Source organism: Ictidomys tridecemlineatus, chromosome 3 (assembly GCF_052094955.1).
Source record: "Ictidomys tridecemlineatus isolate mIctTri1 chromosome 3, mIctTri1.hap1, whole genome shotgun sequence".
Lineage (NCBI taxonomy): Eukaryota > Metazoa > Chordata > Mammalia > Rodentia > Sciuridae > Ictidomys > Ictidomys tridecemlineatus.
The window spans coordinates 16,145,244-16,161,842 of NC_135479.1; the positions used below are offsets into that span (position 1 = coordinate 16,145,244).

Genomic DNA, 16,599 nt, shown 5'->3' on the forward strand with positions numbered 1-16,599 from the left:
ACATGGAGAATATTTGGGCCTATTTTTTCTTCTATTAGGTGCAGGGTATCTGTTCTAGTGCCTAAGTCTTTGATCCACTTTGAGTTGATTTTTGTGCAGAGTGAGAGAGGTTTAATTTCATTTTGCTACATATGGATTTCCAGTTTTGCCAGCACAATTTGTTGGATAGGCCATCTTTTCTCCAGTGAATGTTTTTGGCACCTTTGTCTAGTATGACATAACCATATTTATGTGGGTTTGTCTCTGTATCCTCTATTCTGTACCATTGGTCTACAATGAAAAGAGGAAGGGAGGGAAAGTGGAGGTACTGGGGAATAAAATTGATCAAATTATATTGTTTTATTGTGTGAACATATTTTTTTATTTGTTGCTCATGACAATACATGATCTTGACATATTATACATTTGATTCAAATGGGGGTATGAATTCTCACTTTTCCACATGTACAGATTGCAGGATCACATTGGTTATACAGTTGTATCTGCATTATTAAATCTATATATCTCTTCTCAGATGCTTTTTACCACTGTTCTTGAGAATGTCGTTAGCTTGAACTTTTCGAAGATCTGCTGCAAATGAAATCAGGTATTTTGTGAAGAGATTAGAAACTACCTGTTTCTCCCCTATGGAAAAACTCTTGAGGCAGGGTCTTGGAGCTCGGGGGAGGGACAACAGCAAAGCTTCTCTCTAGAGTGAACTTCTGCCTTAAGAGCTGAGTGCATGGCTGAGGGAAGGAATCAGAAGTTTGAAATCCCCTCCTGTTGTCTCCCCTGGTGTGAAATCAATGTTTCATGAGCCAGAGTGAGGGCAGCTGGGGCCCCAGTATTCTCAGTGTGCCAAGCTGAAGGTAAAGCCTCCATTCCAGGAGAAATGCTGGGAGAAAGAAGGAAGCCCACACCCCTGTACTTTTCCAAGGTTTAGCTTCAGAAATAGGTAGCCAGAGGCACGAGAAGAATCGCTGAAGTCCTGCTCCTCCCAGGAAGAAGGCCCCTTGATTGGGACTGGGGGTTGGCGGGTGGGAAGATATCTCTGTTTTTTTGTCAGAAGCAGTCTGATGTGGAGCCTGTCTCACTGGGCTGGGAAAGAGGAAGGATACAGTGGTCTTCACTGAAGTATCACAGACTCTTGCCTTTTTTACAGTGTTTTTATAAAATTGCCTGAATGGATGATTGTTCATTTACTGTTTGCCTTTGGGTTCATTTCTAGAATAAAAATAAAAAATAATATTTACAGGTTTCACTGGTAAATGGGTCGGTGGAGCCCTTCATCCTATCATGCCAGAAGTCAGTCCTTTACTTAAGACAGGGTATTTACATGGAAATTGTTTTTTTCTGAGCTTTTTCTCAAAAAATGTTTTATTTATAAATATGTGTGAATGTGTTTTATCATTATACCTGATACGGAATTCCAGATTAAAAACATTTTCTAATAATTTTGAAGATATTACAGTTGTCCTTTAGCTTCCAGAGCTGTTGATAGTCAAACACCGTTCATACTACTCTGAATCATATTTTTATGATCCCATTCTTTTTGGATTCTGGTGTTTTGTAACATGCTCTGTGGATCTTTTCCATTTTTGTGCTGGGTACTTGGTAAACCCTTTCCATCTGAAGTCACATTCTTTTAGATCTGGCAACATTTCTTGTACAATTTCTTTTATAATTTCCTCTGCTCCATTTTATCATTTTCTCTTTTGAGTAATCTATATTTAGATGTCAGTCTACTAGGATTGATTCATCTTATTCCTTATTTTCCATCTCTATCTTTTTGTTCTAATATTCAAATTCATCTTCATCTTCTAGTCCTTCCATTGAATTTTTGTATAAATATATATATTGTATCACATACTTGGCAATGCTGGGGATAGAACCCAAGGCTTCATGCATGCTATGCAAGTGCTCTACACTGAACTACATATCTAGTCCCTTCTGTTGAACTTCTAAATTTCTGATTAAAAAAAAATTCTGGGTGCTATGGCAGAATTTTTTTTTTAATCAGGTATGAAGTGGATTTATTCTTCACACCTGTAATCCCAGTGACTTGGGAGGCTGAGACAAGAGGATTACAAATTTGAAGCCAGTCTCAGCACTTAGTGAGACCCTCAGCAACTTAGAACCTGTCTCAAAATAATAAAGGCACAGGCATGTAGTTTGGTGGTAAAGCGCCTATGAGTTCCATCCTCAATACCCACCAAAAAATTCTACTTTTTAATTTTTCTATTTTTTCAGTATTTATTTTTCATTGTGCTTCCTATTTTATTGCATAACTCCCTTTTCTTGTTTCATAACAATGGCCTTTATTATTATTTGAAGATATTAGTTAAAACTGTTTTAAATTATTTTCCTGATGTCTGCTTTGGCTCTATCTCTTCCAAGATCCTTATTTTATGCTAGTTCTTATCTATGTCTTTCATGTAAGAGATGTTTCTTATAAATCTTATGATTCCTGGTTGTCTACATTTAAGAGTGAGATGTTTGTATTGCAGTAACAACATGTCAATCTCTCTCTTTTTTGCTGCAAGCTGCAGATGTCAGTATCTGAATGAAGGACATTAATTAGAATTTCCTGCCAGCATATGGGCAGACAGGTGGGATAAATAGAATATACAGGATCTAACAATGCAATACATTTTCACTTAATTTCTCTGTTTTCATAGAGGACTTACTCCTAATATTGTCTGAGTCTGATATCCCAGAGTTTCTCTGGTCTAACCTCTCTAGAGACTAATTCTCTATACTGCTTGGAGAAGAGATATTTGCCCAGCTGTGAAGTGAGGAAAGGGTTCTGTAGATCAAATTGTTCTTTTACAAGACTTTCTGCCAATTTTTCTATTTTTACCCATATACCACATATGTCTCACTGTGGAGGGATCTGTCTACTTCTTGAACCTTTTAGTTTTGTGATATGAAGTGGATTTATTCTTCCTGGCTTACCCGCTTTTCAGACTTGGTTTTTAGCTTTGTGTTCCATCTACTTTTTTTTTTTTAATTTTTATTAGTTGCTCAAAACAATACAATGATCTTGACATATCATACATTTGATTCAAATGGGGTATAAATTCTTATTTTTCCACATGTACAGACTGCAGTATCACATTGGTTACACAGCCACGTTTATACATACAGCCATACTAGTGTCTGTTGTATTCTGCTACCCTTCCTATCCCCCCTCCCCTCCCCTCCCCTTCCATCACCTCTCTCTACCTAATCTACTGTGACACATTTTTCTCTCTTTTTTCTTCTCCCTCACACCATCTTATGTGTAATTTTGCATAACAATGAGGGTCTCCTTCCATTTTCTGTGCAATTCCCCTTCTCTCTCCCTTTCCCTCCCACCTTTCGTCCCTATTTAATGGTAATCTTCTTCTCATGCTCTTCCTCCCTGCTCTGTTTTGAGTTACCCCCCTTATATCAAAGAAGACATTCAGCATTTGTTTTTTAGGGATTGGCTAGCTTCACTTAGCATAATCTGCTCTAATGCCATCCATTTCCCTGCAAATGCCATGATTTTGTTATTTTTTAGTGCTGAGTAATATTCCATTATGTATAAATGCCACTTTTTTTTATCCATTCATCTATTGAAGGGCATTTGGGTTGGTTCTAGGGTCTAGCTATTGTGAATTGTGCTGCTATGAATATTGATGTAGCTGTGTCCCTGTAGTATGCTCTTTTAAGGTCTTTTGGGTATAGTCCGAGAAGGGGAATAGCTGGGTCAAATGGTGGTTCCATTCTCAGCTTTCCAAGGAATCTCCATACTGCTTTCCAAACTGGCTGCACCAATTTGCAGTCCCACCAGCAATGTACAAGTGTACCCTTTCCCCCCACATCCTCGCCAGCACTTGTCCCATCTACTTTGTTTTTAAAAATTCAATTAACATCCCATATCTGCTATCATGTTCCCTAGACTCTTCGTCTTTGTAGATTATACCTTTTCATTTCTTTTACATCCTTTTTCCATTTTAGAAAGCAGCAGTAATGAATGTAAATATGCAGTCTGCTATGTTTATCCAGAAGTATTTAAGACATTTACCTCTGCCTTACTCAACTAAAAATCTTTTTATTTGTAGATGGACACAATACCTTTATTTTATTTTTAAATTTTTATGTGGTGTTGAGGATCAAACCCAGTGCCTCACACATGCTAGGCAAGTGTTCTACCATTGAGCTACAATCACAGCTCCAAATTACAAACTTTTAAAGTGCAAAAAACATTTTATTTTGAATAGTAGGACTCTGGCAGATATCTTCATATTTCTGGAATCTCAAAAAGTGCCTTAAAAATAGAAATTATTTAATAGCCACAACTGAATGTTGATTCATTAAAAATATAGTAACTAACATTTTGTTCTATACCTTAAATATTTAAAAACATTAAAAAATTTCATATTAATTATTTTGTTTTATCTACACCATCATTGTTTTACATATAGATAATATTTAAGTCATTGCTTAGATTGACTTAAGGTATTTTACCATATATTATGACTACTGCCATGTACTTTTTACTATATCAATGTGAAATTCAAGGTTACCCAAATTTGCCATGGTTAGGTATGATTTTGTGGTTTTTCATTGCTTTTTATTTCAGTTTTTGACATCCCCTACTGTTAAAGTTTATCAGCTAATTTAAAATAATATCCACTCTGTGAAGTTGGAAGTCTATAGGCATAGTTGCTCAATCTCTCCTTCTTTCATAGTAATACAAACTTATTAATATTATAGCATTTACCATAGAATATAACATTTTTTTGCATGTGTTATCTATGTGTAAGTTGAGTTCTTCTAGGATCTGAACTTTGTCTTATTCATCTTGGTAACTTGGAGCCTATTATAATGTCTAGTACCCAATGACCACTAAATTGTTTTTATTGGATGAACAAATACCTCATTAATAAATTTAATGCTGGGGCTGGGGTTGTTGCTCAGCAGTGGAGCGCTTGCCTAGCACGTGTAAGGTGCTGGGTTTGATCCTTAGCACCACATAAAAATAAATAAATAAAACAAAAGTATTGTGTTCACCTACAACAAAAAAGAATATATATTTAAAGTAAATAAATAAATAAATGAAAATGCTTACCATCACGTGGCAAAGTTTTCATTAACACAGAGTTTTCCTTCTGGTGGATTCTTAACCCTATGTTTTCCAGAACATCTTGCACGTCTTCATAGTTTATTTCTTTTCCTTAGAAAATAAAATAAAATTAAGTGGTCAAATTCCATTTGTAAATACCAACAAAAATAACTATTCTGTGTACCATTGCCTCCAAATGCAGAATAAAAACAATGGAAACACTGAATGTTGTATAATTAAATAGAATTAAAAGGGGGATTAAAAATAGAATTTATTTCTGATAAAAGGGAGCTCTTTAATTTGGGGAAGAAAAAACAAACATAGCTCACCAAAAGTTGGTGTTTCTGTAACAATCTCTAAATGAGTTGGTGTAAATCATTCTGCCATCATGTTAATATTTGTCATATTCTTTTATTTTTGCCTTAATTGTGACCATGTTCACAGATGTCATGTGTGTAATTTGCTTTGACATCTTGCTATTAAAACAGAATAAGAATTATATTATTAAAAAACTCAACAGAATTGTTACTTAGGCACTACACTGTGACCTTTTAAATAAGATGTGGGTAACAACTTATTACAGTGATAAATAAAAATTTACAAAGCATGTATGATTAGTTGTGTATAGTTACCAGTAAAAATAGATACAATGACAGGATCAATATACAATGAACAAGTTAACAGAAAACACTTTTAAAAATAACTTATTTTTTTATGTATTAAGAAATCATTTTCATTTTTTCTTCTCATCATTTCTTCTCACTCACCTAAAAATTCATTTACTTCATCCAGAAGTAAATTCATTTGAACTCTTCTTTCATCTGTAAGACAAGACATGATTTTGATATGTTCTTGCTATGGATTGAATTATAATCTCCAAAATTCACATGTTGAAGCCCTAATCTCCTATGTGACTGTATTCATAGGGTCTTTAGAGGTTAATTAAAGTTAAATGAAGTCATAAGGGTAGGGAACTAATCTGATAAAAATGTAGTCTTATAAGAAATATGTCTCTCTTTTTCTCCCCAATCTCCTTCCTGCTAAGTGAAGACAGTGAGAAGGCAAGTTGTCTATAAGCCAGAAGGAGAACCTATCAGAAACTAAATCTTCTGGGCCCTTGATTTTGGGATTCCCCAGACTCTAGAAATGTAGGAAAATTAATATTTGTTGTTTAGGAACCTGATTGGTCTATGGCAGTCCAAGTAGACTAATAAGGTCCCAGTTACATATAATTTGTGAACTGTGAAGTCAAGTGTTAAGAATTGAATAGTTGCCTAGAATTTTTAATTCTTCCTTCCCCTCCCTCTTTCCGTCCCTCCCTCTCTCCCTTCCTTCCTGTCTTTCTTTCTCTCCCCCATCTTTCTTTCTTTCTTGCTACTGGAAATCAAACCCAGTGGTTCCCTACCATTGATTTATACCCCCAGTTTTTTATTTTTAATTTTGAGACAGGGTCTTGTTAAATTGTCTAGGCTGGCCTTGAACTTGCAAGCCTCAGGCTCTTGAGCTGCTGGGATTACAGGTGTGCCCCACCACACTTGGCACCTAGAATTTTTTCTAATCATATTTTTAATTTCCTCTTTAAGCATAAAGATGAAAAAACAAAAGGAATCTAAATATTAACACATTTATTATATTCAGTTAAATTTTCCTGTATTCCTCACGCATTGGCACTTAAGATAAAAATGATAAAAATAAGAAGTTGTTTTCAATTCTTAATTCATCAAATATTTTTTGGGTATGCCAGCACTGTTTTCAGTGAAGATACAATGGCAAAAAACATGAAGTTTCTGCTTATGTGTCAGCAGTCACTAATAAAACAAACACTGGGTTATGAACAAGTTCACCTCAACAAGAGAAGTACTTCACTGAAACGCAGAAATTTATTCCCTCTTAAATATTCAAAGTATTTAAAATATCTCTCTAGCTGCTCTTTAGCTCCCTTTAATTTATTGCTGTATCTTTGTTTCTTTGGCTGTATTTTTGAAATTCAATTCTTGGTAACTGCAGAGCAGAGGCAAATTCCACTAATGTTTATTTTGAGACATTCAGCTGGACTACCCTCTAGATAATTTAGGATAGGGCCATATCCAATTCCAACAGGAGCTTTATATAATTTTGTGTTACATAATCACAAAAAAGAATTAAAGAATTGGACAAAAAGTAGGAGACCACTTTTTTTTGTCAAATAGAAAGACTTATGATTTGAAGCTTGATCAGTTCATATTAGATAAGCTTTGGTAGATTAGCACTTCTGGAATGCTTATCAAAGTACTAATCAACATATAGCATTATCATAAGATAATAAAGATGGTAAGATGCTTAGAGTTAAACAGAATGTTTTGATCAGGTTCTTTTGCTAAACATCATGCAAAAAACTGCTAATCCTAAGTAAACATGCCAATATATTTTTCTTTATTGTAAACTTAAAAAAAATAACTGTAGAGTGGCTGCTTTTAAAATAAAGATTTATGAGATCTGCTTCTACTCTACTTGAACACAGTCTTGAGGGGATGAGTAATTTATATGATTCTAAAGTTTGATACCTACAAATTTATTGATATAACTGTTAAACATGTGTTGTACACATTTTATAGTACAAGTAACTTAACGATTTCCACAATTGTTTTTTTCTCCTTTTTTTCTGTTTATTGCTCTCTGAATTCTTTAATCATTTTATTCTCCCTCCCCTCAAAAAATTTTACAGAATCTCTACTTTTTAAATTGTCTACTTTATCCCAACATTGAGCACAATCTCATGTGGTCTCATTTTCTGGCACAGGAATTCTGGTAGCAGAGATATAAGCAACTATTAACATTCTATCTTAGGTTAATATTAAGAGACATTTCCATTCTTCAATATTGGTCTTGTATGCTTCTTAATTTTTTCATGAAAGTAACAAGGATACTTGAGATGTTCCCCTAGGAAAATACAATTCTGAAAGGCTCACCATCAACTGGCAGGTGGTCACACAGTTCCTCAATTTCTTCATAGTCAAGTAAGTATCCCAAAGTTTCAAGAGCATCATCTATTTTATCAATATTGACCTTTCCTCCTTAAGAAAAAAAGGGATAAAAATAAAGGAAATTTGTATTTATGATAAAGAGGGGAAAATGGTTGCTTTTATCAATAAATCAACACAAACAGGAAGTAAAAAGCAGCAGTACAATAAGTATTTAAAGTGAACAAAAATATCAGTTGGAGGTTAGGAAGACAAAAATTCTCTATCATCAAAGTTTTAGGAAACACTAATACATCAATTTCTAGGGTATTTACTAGAAGGAAGAGAAAAGTAGGCAAAACTGATGAATTATAGCAGGGGACAACCTAACCCAAAATTTGGTACACATAAGTAAGATTTGAAATTTGCTACAGTGACCAAATAGTACAGTATGTTATGGCAAATGTGAAATAAGAAATAAGAAGCCAACTCATAATTTAAAGAATGTAGTAACATAATTAGTAATATAGTCATTGAGAAATGAGAGGTTCTAGACAAGTACACACAAAAGCTTTAAAATCTTAGTTTTATTGTCCTCAAGTATAATTTATACTCACTTCTGTAAGTCTTCACTCCATCAATCAATCTCTTCTTATACACCATTTTATTATCTGTAAGATAAAGGTCAATTAATTCACAAAGAAGTCAACATTTGGAAAGACGGTAATATTTAATTACTTGTAACTTATAAAATTAATTTTCTTATTTAAAACCCAAAGATAGAAGCAAGGAAAGTAATACGATTCTTAGGGTTAGCCATTCTTTTTTCTGGCATTTGATGTACTATCAGTAGAACTCTACGATATTGAAACACAGATTTTTTTTCTTTTTTTAAAAAATATATTTTTGGTACTGAGGATTGAACCTAGGGGTGCTTTTATCACTGAGCTACATCTCCACACTGATACAAGGTCTTACTCAGTTGCTGAGGCTGGCCTTGAACCTATGATTCTCCTGCCTTAGCCTTTGGAGTTGCTAGGATTATAGGTATGTGCCACCACACTGGCTTTCACTTTTATTTCTTTCTAAGCTGTACCTTTCTTCCTTTCTATAAATCTGATTATCATCTTTTCTGTCTTTAGCTTGGGCTTGTCACTTTTATATACTGGATCCAGTATTTAAAACTATCCATAGTAGCAATACCCCTAAAGAGACCATTGTATCCAAAAAATAAGATATAAATGGTAAGGACAGGATCTTTTATGACAGATTTGACTCTTTTCACACAATATTTTTATTTATTTATTGAACCCAGGGCCTCATCTATGCTAAAAAAGCACTCTACTGATGAACCAGCCTTTTTCTCTTAAATTTTTTAATGGGATGTTAAACAGTTTTACTTCTAGAACTTTATGCACACAACTCAGAAGCCTACGAGCATCTGAAGTTGACTGCAATATCTGAAATGCTTACCATCCAATGGCACTGTCTCCAGTAGTGCCTTATTTTCATCCTTTGTTAATTCAATACCTACTTTTCCCAGACAAAGTTGTACGTCACTGGCATTAATCTTATCACCTTTAAGAAGATGGAAATGTGATAAGTGAACATTTTCATCTATGATTCCACATTAAGAAAAAAATACTAAAACAGTATATGCAAAAGTTATAATTGCAGAAAAACAAGGACACGATGAGGCTAATCTAGCTGAGAGCATTGTAAAGAAGGAGCTAAAACCAGAACATGTTTCCTTTAAGCATGGTCAAAAGAATGCTTTTCTTTATGTTCTAAAAATAATGGGGGAAAAGCCAGCCAGCCTATAATAAAATGAACTTCTTAAAAAATTGATATTTCTCAAATAGTAGGTAATAAGAAACCCATCCATATTTTAAAAGCAAACATGTCATCAAAACATTGGTAAAATAAGGCTTGTGTGCCATTTTTTGTAGACTGGAATTACAATTAAAAAGGTATATATACACACACACAACAAAGAATCTTGATCTTATATCTTTTAATTACTTCTCACTTACCAGAAAATAAATTGGCTGTATTCATCAAAGAATTCAGTGAAATTTTTCCATTATCTAAAGTACAAAGAATAAATTAGATATAGGCAGAATTTTTATTGCTACATAGAATGGGATCACTTTTTTCCTATGAAATTTTCTAAGGTCTTTACTTTTACAGATCATATTTGTTGATTTTATTTATTTATTTATTTATTTATTGGTTTCAGGGATTGAATCTAAGGGTGCTTAACCACTGAGCCACATTCCCAGCTCTTTTTACTTTATTATTATTTTTTATTTTGAGGAGGGTCTCTCTAAGTTGCTTAGAGCCTTGCTAAGTTGCTGAGGTTGGCTTTGAACCCATCCTCCTGCCTCAGCCTGTTGAGCTGCTGGGATTATAGGCATGTGCCACCATGCCCATTCTTGAAAGGTTTTTTTTTGGGGGGGGCAGGGGGATACAGTTGTTAAACTCAGAGGCACTCGACCACTGAGCCACATCTCCAGCCCTATTTTGTATTTTATTTAAAGATAGGGTCTCACTGAGTTGCCATTGCTAAGACTGGCTTTGAATTGTGATCCTCATGCCTCATCCTTCCAAGCTGCTGGGATTACAGGTATGTGCCACCGTACCCAGCTTGACTTTTGTTTTTTAAATATTCAATTATAGAATTCTAAAGAAGATATTTTAACATGTTAAATTATAACTTAAATTCTTCTTCTAAATAATCATTTTGATATAAAAATACCTCTTTTGGTGCTGAATTAATGGTTTCAATCAGAAATCACTTATCCTTTATTTCGACCCCATCTGACATTTTCCTTATATTTGTTCAATAAAAACATGATCCTCTCTGTGTATTACTTTGTCAAACAATTCCAAACCTTTTTACCTTCTCACTTGTTTTTTTCAGTCTTTGATCTTTTCCCACATCTGTTTCAACAACTTCCATAATTTTCCTCTGAAGTATTTTTTTTTCTAGCTAAATCTAAATCTACCAGTACACTTATCAGTTCTCTGTCAATATTGAGATTAATAATCAGAAGTTATATTTTCATCCTTGAAGATTACAACTATATAAGTACTTTATTTCTTCTTACTTTGTTAGTGAAATTGAGCAAAAATAATCCCAGAGGGTAGGGGTTGTGGCTCAGTGGTAGAGGGTGGAGCATGTGTGAAGCACCTGGTTCAATTCTCAACACCACATATAAATAAATAAAATAAAGGTCCATTAACAATTAAAAAATATTTTTAAAAAATTCCAGATATTTTAATTAAAGACTTCAAAGATTCATCTGAAAGGAAGTAGTGAGTGATTAAAGAAATACTCACCATCGACTTTTAAATGATCCTGTAGATCTTTCATTTCATTTTGTTCAAGTGAATAGTTCATGCTTTCCAGAATGGTTTCTAGTTTATTTTTTAAAACCTTCCCTCCTTAAGAAATAGATTAAATAATAAAAATATTATTATGCTTAAAAATTTTTAAAGGTGCTTATTTCTACTCACCAAATCCCAGGGGAGGGACAAATGCAAAGTTGCAATGCAGACATTCAAGGCAGGCAGGAGATGGGGGTGGGTGATGAGGAAAAGGACATTTATTTATATGTTATAAGATATGCTGCTAAAATTTTTAGTAGATGTCTGAAGCAAAGAAAATGAAAAGGCTTATAAATTCTTCATTTATTTTTCATAGTAGAGAGATATAGCAGAAACAACAGCGATAATTGTGGCTACCAAGTGTGGAATCTAACATAACAGTAAATTACCTCTACAAATTTAGTGTTTATCTGAGCCTGACTAAATATCATATGGGGAGGGGGTGAAAGTATCAATAAACTGTTAAATATAGTGGTTAAGAACATTGGTCTAAATCCCCACTTTTCCCCAGTTCAAACTGGGACCTTAGGTAAATGAATCAACATCTCTCATTTGTGAAATGTTGACAATAAAAGTACCTACTTAATAGTATTCATATGAAAATTAAATAAGTTAATAGATGTGTTTAGAATAGTCCATAGAACTATACTTGATAGAAATGAGCGCAGGACACTTTGGCACTCGCCTGTAATCTCAATGACGGGGGAGTCTGAGGCAGGGAGATTGCCAAGTTCAAAGTTAGTCTTAGCAATTTAGTTAGCCCAAACATCTTAGAGAGAACCTGTCTCAAAATAAAAAAGGGATGGGGTTGTGGCTCAGGGAAAAGCACTCCTGGGTTCAAGCCCCAGTACAAACAAAACAAAACAAAAACAAAAAACCCAGAAGTTTTACTTGACTTGTTTGTCACTCACTGCGGAAAGTCTTTAAACCATCTAGCAATCGATTGTGATACACCTTTCCATCAGCTGTAATAGAAGAAATAATTGATGTCACAGATAAAGTGATACTGACATCCATAACAACAGCATGGGTTTTTACTTCAAGAAGACAATATTCTCTCATGCTTTGCCTTATAGATTTCCTAAATTCTTAACCACATAGCCTGCTCTTCCTGGGCTTTAAGAATCAAATGAAGAAGTAGAAGGCTGGGGATAAAGCTCAGTTGGTAGAGTGCTTGTCTTGTATGCCCAAGGCCATGGGTTCAATCCCCAGCCCCACAAACAAAGAAACAAAGTAGAGATAAATTTATCCTTGTACTATGCTGAAACTTTCTCTCTGATTTAACCCTTATTATTTTGTTGTTATTATCTGACTTCTTTTCTCCCCCTCTTTCTCTTTATGTTTTAGGGCTGTCAGACATTCTAAAGACAGCATCCTAAGTTAAAAAATTTAATAAAATTTTATAAACTAATAAAATTTCTTAATTTATTCATTTATGAAGTTCTCAAGCTCAATCTTAATAGAGTAAGCTCCACCCTCTACAATATCTCCATGAATACAAGGACTTTTGTCTTTAACTTCAGCACCTAGGAAGAAATCATATGTTGAATAAAAGTAAATATGTAATAAATGTTCAATGATTCTCCACTTCCCCAGTTATATATACACTTAAACCAAGTTTCCTTGAAGACCAAAATGATTAGAAATGCTCACACATCATTGGCAGAGTTTTTAGTAGCTCCCAGTGTTCCTTAGATGTGAGTTCTATCCCCATAGTTTTCAAAACACCATCTACTTCATTTGCATCAATCTTGGTTCCTTTGAATAGAAAGAGAAGATGACTGAGAAAATTTTAGAGCAACAAATGATTTTAAACTGTGAATGTCATCTAAGTTTAACTATAGAATTAAATGGTCAAAATGCTGAGTCTAGATTCTAAGGGGATGTCAGAAGTAATACTCAATTTTCTAATTTTAGAGAGAAAATTTCTTTTTGAATGCTCTAATAATTGGATAAATCAACACTCTGAAATGGAGGTTGTAGAATGGAATAGAATGACTATTTTATAAGTGACTATATAAAAAATCTATAAATAGATAACATCCATAATATTTTTTGCCTATATGATAAATTATCCCTAAAAAGTTATGATACTGTATTATCTACCAATATCTAAGGCAACCTATATTTTTGAATATTTAAACAGTGAGAAAGTGATATGCATTATTAAAAAACCTGTAAAATACACAGTATTATATCAAGATTTAATAATTTAACTTTTTTTTCAAAAAGCATATGATTAAAAATTAATCTGGATTACTAGAAAGTAAACATTATTAATATATCCAGAAGATTAATGTGTCAATGTCAGTATGATGGGAACACAATATTTAAAAGTATTAGAATTTTGCTATTTAAAATAATTTCCCCTGTAACCTTTCACTCACCTGTAAATAATTTTACATTTTCCATCACCTCATTCAGTTTAGTCATGCTTTCATCTGTAAAATAAGGTACAAAGGAGACCCAGCCATTGTTACTCAGACCTAGAAAACCTGGTAGGAGACTTTTTTTTTTTTTTGTAGAATTAAAACACTGAAATGCAGAGGTTTACTCTGATTTCTTCTATAAATGCTTTTCTTCTATCAATGGTTTTCATCCCCAAATGAACATGGGGATGCTCTATAGAATGCTTTATTTCTTAATAGCATTTTCTATTTCTTTTTCATAGGATTAAAAAAACCAACCTATTTTTATATAGTCAAACATGCTTTAAAATGTTAACTACATATTATCATATTAGCTGAGAACTGAATATTATTCAATTGAGGAGTATCCCTCACCCCAACTTGCTGATTAGTATCTATTCCTGCTTCACTTGGTAATAGTGTATTACTTTTTCTGGGAGGATATAACCTCTCACCCTTCATGAGAAATCTGTAGGCACCGGCAATTAAAGTGCCCACACTTTCCTGGTCATTGGGTATGTGATTCAAACTAGCCATGACTGACTCTGTCCTAAGACTCTGAATTTTGAAAAAAAAATGATGCAAGGTGATTCATCTAGCTTCATTACCTCGATGAAATCGTTAATTAGTTCCTATGATTATTTGGGCCCTTTGATGTTGCCTTTGTGTGCCCTTCCCCATTCTGGTTTTTCAACTATTTATTAGATTCTGTGAATCAAATAGTACTCCAAGGCCGTCTAAATTTTTCTTTTGTGCTTCCGGTGGCTATATTTAGTTTCTTTTGCTTACAAACAGAGGACCTTGATACCAAGAAAAATCTTTGATTTTTTTCTCTTGATTGATTTTTTAAAAAACTAAGTGTTAGGGCTCGCTGTTCATTAAGGCATCATAGAACATGTATACTGATGTGGATGGTTACTTAAACTATACCAATCAATTACCAATCTATACAAAATAGGAACCATGAATAGGGAACTTTTTATTCTAGATTTGCTTGAAGTGGCTTGTAAATACAGGCAACTATCTCTCTGTTTAGCAGGCATGAATGGAGAAGATTCTGACTTTAAAATATGGCTATTTGAGTCAGCCTATGATTTGGTCCCTCAAGAAGAAGTTCAACTTAGTCTCAACTGCTTATGGTATCTGTGAGCAGCTTTAAGTAGTTTCAACTCAAGTACATGAAAAAATGCTCAGCATCATTGATCAGTAGGGAAATGCAAAAAAAAAAAATTAGATAATTTCATTCCAGTTAAAATGTCTAATATTAAAAGGAACACAAGATAACAAATGTTGGTGAGGATGCAGAGAAAGGGGACTCTGATACACCATTGGTAAGAATGTAAATTAGTACAGCCATTATGGAAAAAAGTATGAAAATTCCTTGAAAAACTAGAAATTGAATTACTATATGATCCAGCAATTCCACCACTGGGTACATATCCAAAAGAAGGGAATCTGTATGATGAAGAGATATCTACATTCTCAAGTTCATTGCAACACTGTTCACAATGGGCAAGATATCGAATCAGCTTAAGTGTCTATTGATGGATGTATGGATAAATAAAATGTAGTATATATGACAACAAAATATTATTCAGTCATAAAAGAATGAAATCATGTCATCTTCAGCAATATGGATAGAACTGAAGGACATGTGTGAAATGAAATAAGTCAGGTAAAGCAAGACCAATATCATATGATCTCATTAATATGTGGAATCTAGAAAGGTTGATCTCATAGGAATAGAAAGTAAAATGGTGGTTACCAGAGGTTGAAATGATTAGAGGAAGATGATGAGAGATATTCATTAAAGGATAAATAATTATAGTTAGAAGGAATAATTTTTGAGAAACCAGTTGCATAGCAAGGTGAATATACTTAATGATAATTTATTGTATTCTTGGAAAATGTGAGGAAAGCAAATATTATATGCTGTCACCAGAAAAATAAATATGTAACATAATGCATTTATTAATTAGCTTGACTGATTCATTCTTGTATGATTTTAAAAAATCTACACATATAATTGTATCTGTCAATTTAAAAAATGCTGAGATTGTTAGGCATGTTTTTTTTTCTAAACTTCATGATGATTTAAACTATTTTACTTTTTCTGACTGATTTAAAAATTTCTTGTCTGATGTTTCCCTTTTGAAATGTTATTTTATTTCTCTATCTTCTTAGGACTATCAATTTCCTCAGCACATTAGAACTTAGCCTTGCAAATAGGACTCACTGCTTAACAAATTACTGATCTTTGATTTAAATGTAATCTGAGATAATAGATTTTCCTATATGAATGCATTTATAAGTTTTGTTAGAGGAACTTAGAGTTTCCCTCAAGGCAGCAATGACATGCTCACCATCATTAGTGGAAAGGTGATTCCTCAAGTCCTCAATTTCCTCATCTTCCAGTTCATAACCCATGTCTTCCAGGATGGGCTTTATTTTAGACACATGGCATGTTCCACCTTATGAAAGAAATAAGTGACAAAAAATAGGAACTGAGAGCAAAGAAAAATACTGGATATATTCATGTACCAATTACAATCATATGAAACAAATTCTCTGCACAACAATAATTAAAAAACCAAACAACTCTTTAAGGCTACAGAGCCTTATTGTGAAAGCTAGGAATACAATACATTCTGTCCACCTTGCTTCAGGGGATGCATTCTATAGTTTGCAGGAAGGAAATATTAAAGTCCCAAAGGTCTTAAAAACAGCATACTACAGGAACACAGCCACATCAATGTTTATAGCAGCACAGTTCATAATAGCTAAACTGTGT

General features: G+C 33.6%; 1 protein-coding gene across 1 annotated transcript; it reads right to left on the reverse strand.

The window, feature by feature from the left end:
- Positions 1-351: 351 nt before the first annotated feature.
- Positions 352-16,274, reverse strand: LOC120884111 (uncharacterized). The gene is made up of 10 exons (XM_078040987.1): positions 16,172-16,274; positions 13,788-13,841; positions 13,054-13,158; positions 12,312-12,365; positions 9,484-9,588; positions 8,628-8,681; positions 8,020-8,124; positions 5,839-5,892; positions 5,078-5,182; positions 352-1,203 (listed from the first exon to the last, which is right to left on the reverse strand). Exons 1-10 carry the CDS (start codon positions 16,233-16,235, stop codon positions 1,175-1,177), a joined length of 729 nt encoding a protein of 242 aa, XP_077897113.1. The 5' UTR covers positions 16,236-16,274; the 3' UTR covers positions 352-1,174.
- Positions 16,275-16,599: the final 325 nt, after the last annotated feature.

What these genes read in the sequence shown, in the direction of transcription:
- LOC120884111 (XM_078040987.1), bottom strand. Translation starts at nt 16,235, where the DNA reads ATGGGTTATGAACTGGAAGATGAGGAAATTGAGGACTTGAGGAATCAC. An exon ending in TCACCTTTCCACTAATGATG is followed by an intron (nt 13,842 to 16,171) that starts GTGAGCATGTCA and finishes CTTATTTTACAG; the next exon opens with ATGAAAGCATGACTAAACTG. An exon ending in GGAGACAGTGCCATTGGATG is followed by an intron (nt 8,682 to 9,483) that starts GTAAGCATTTCA and finishes TTTATCTTACAG; the next exon opens with ATAATAAAATGGTGTATAAG.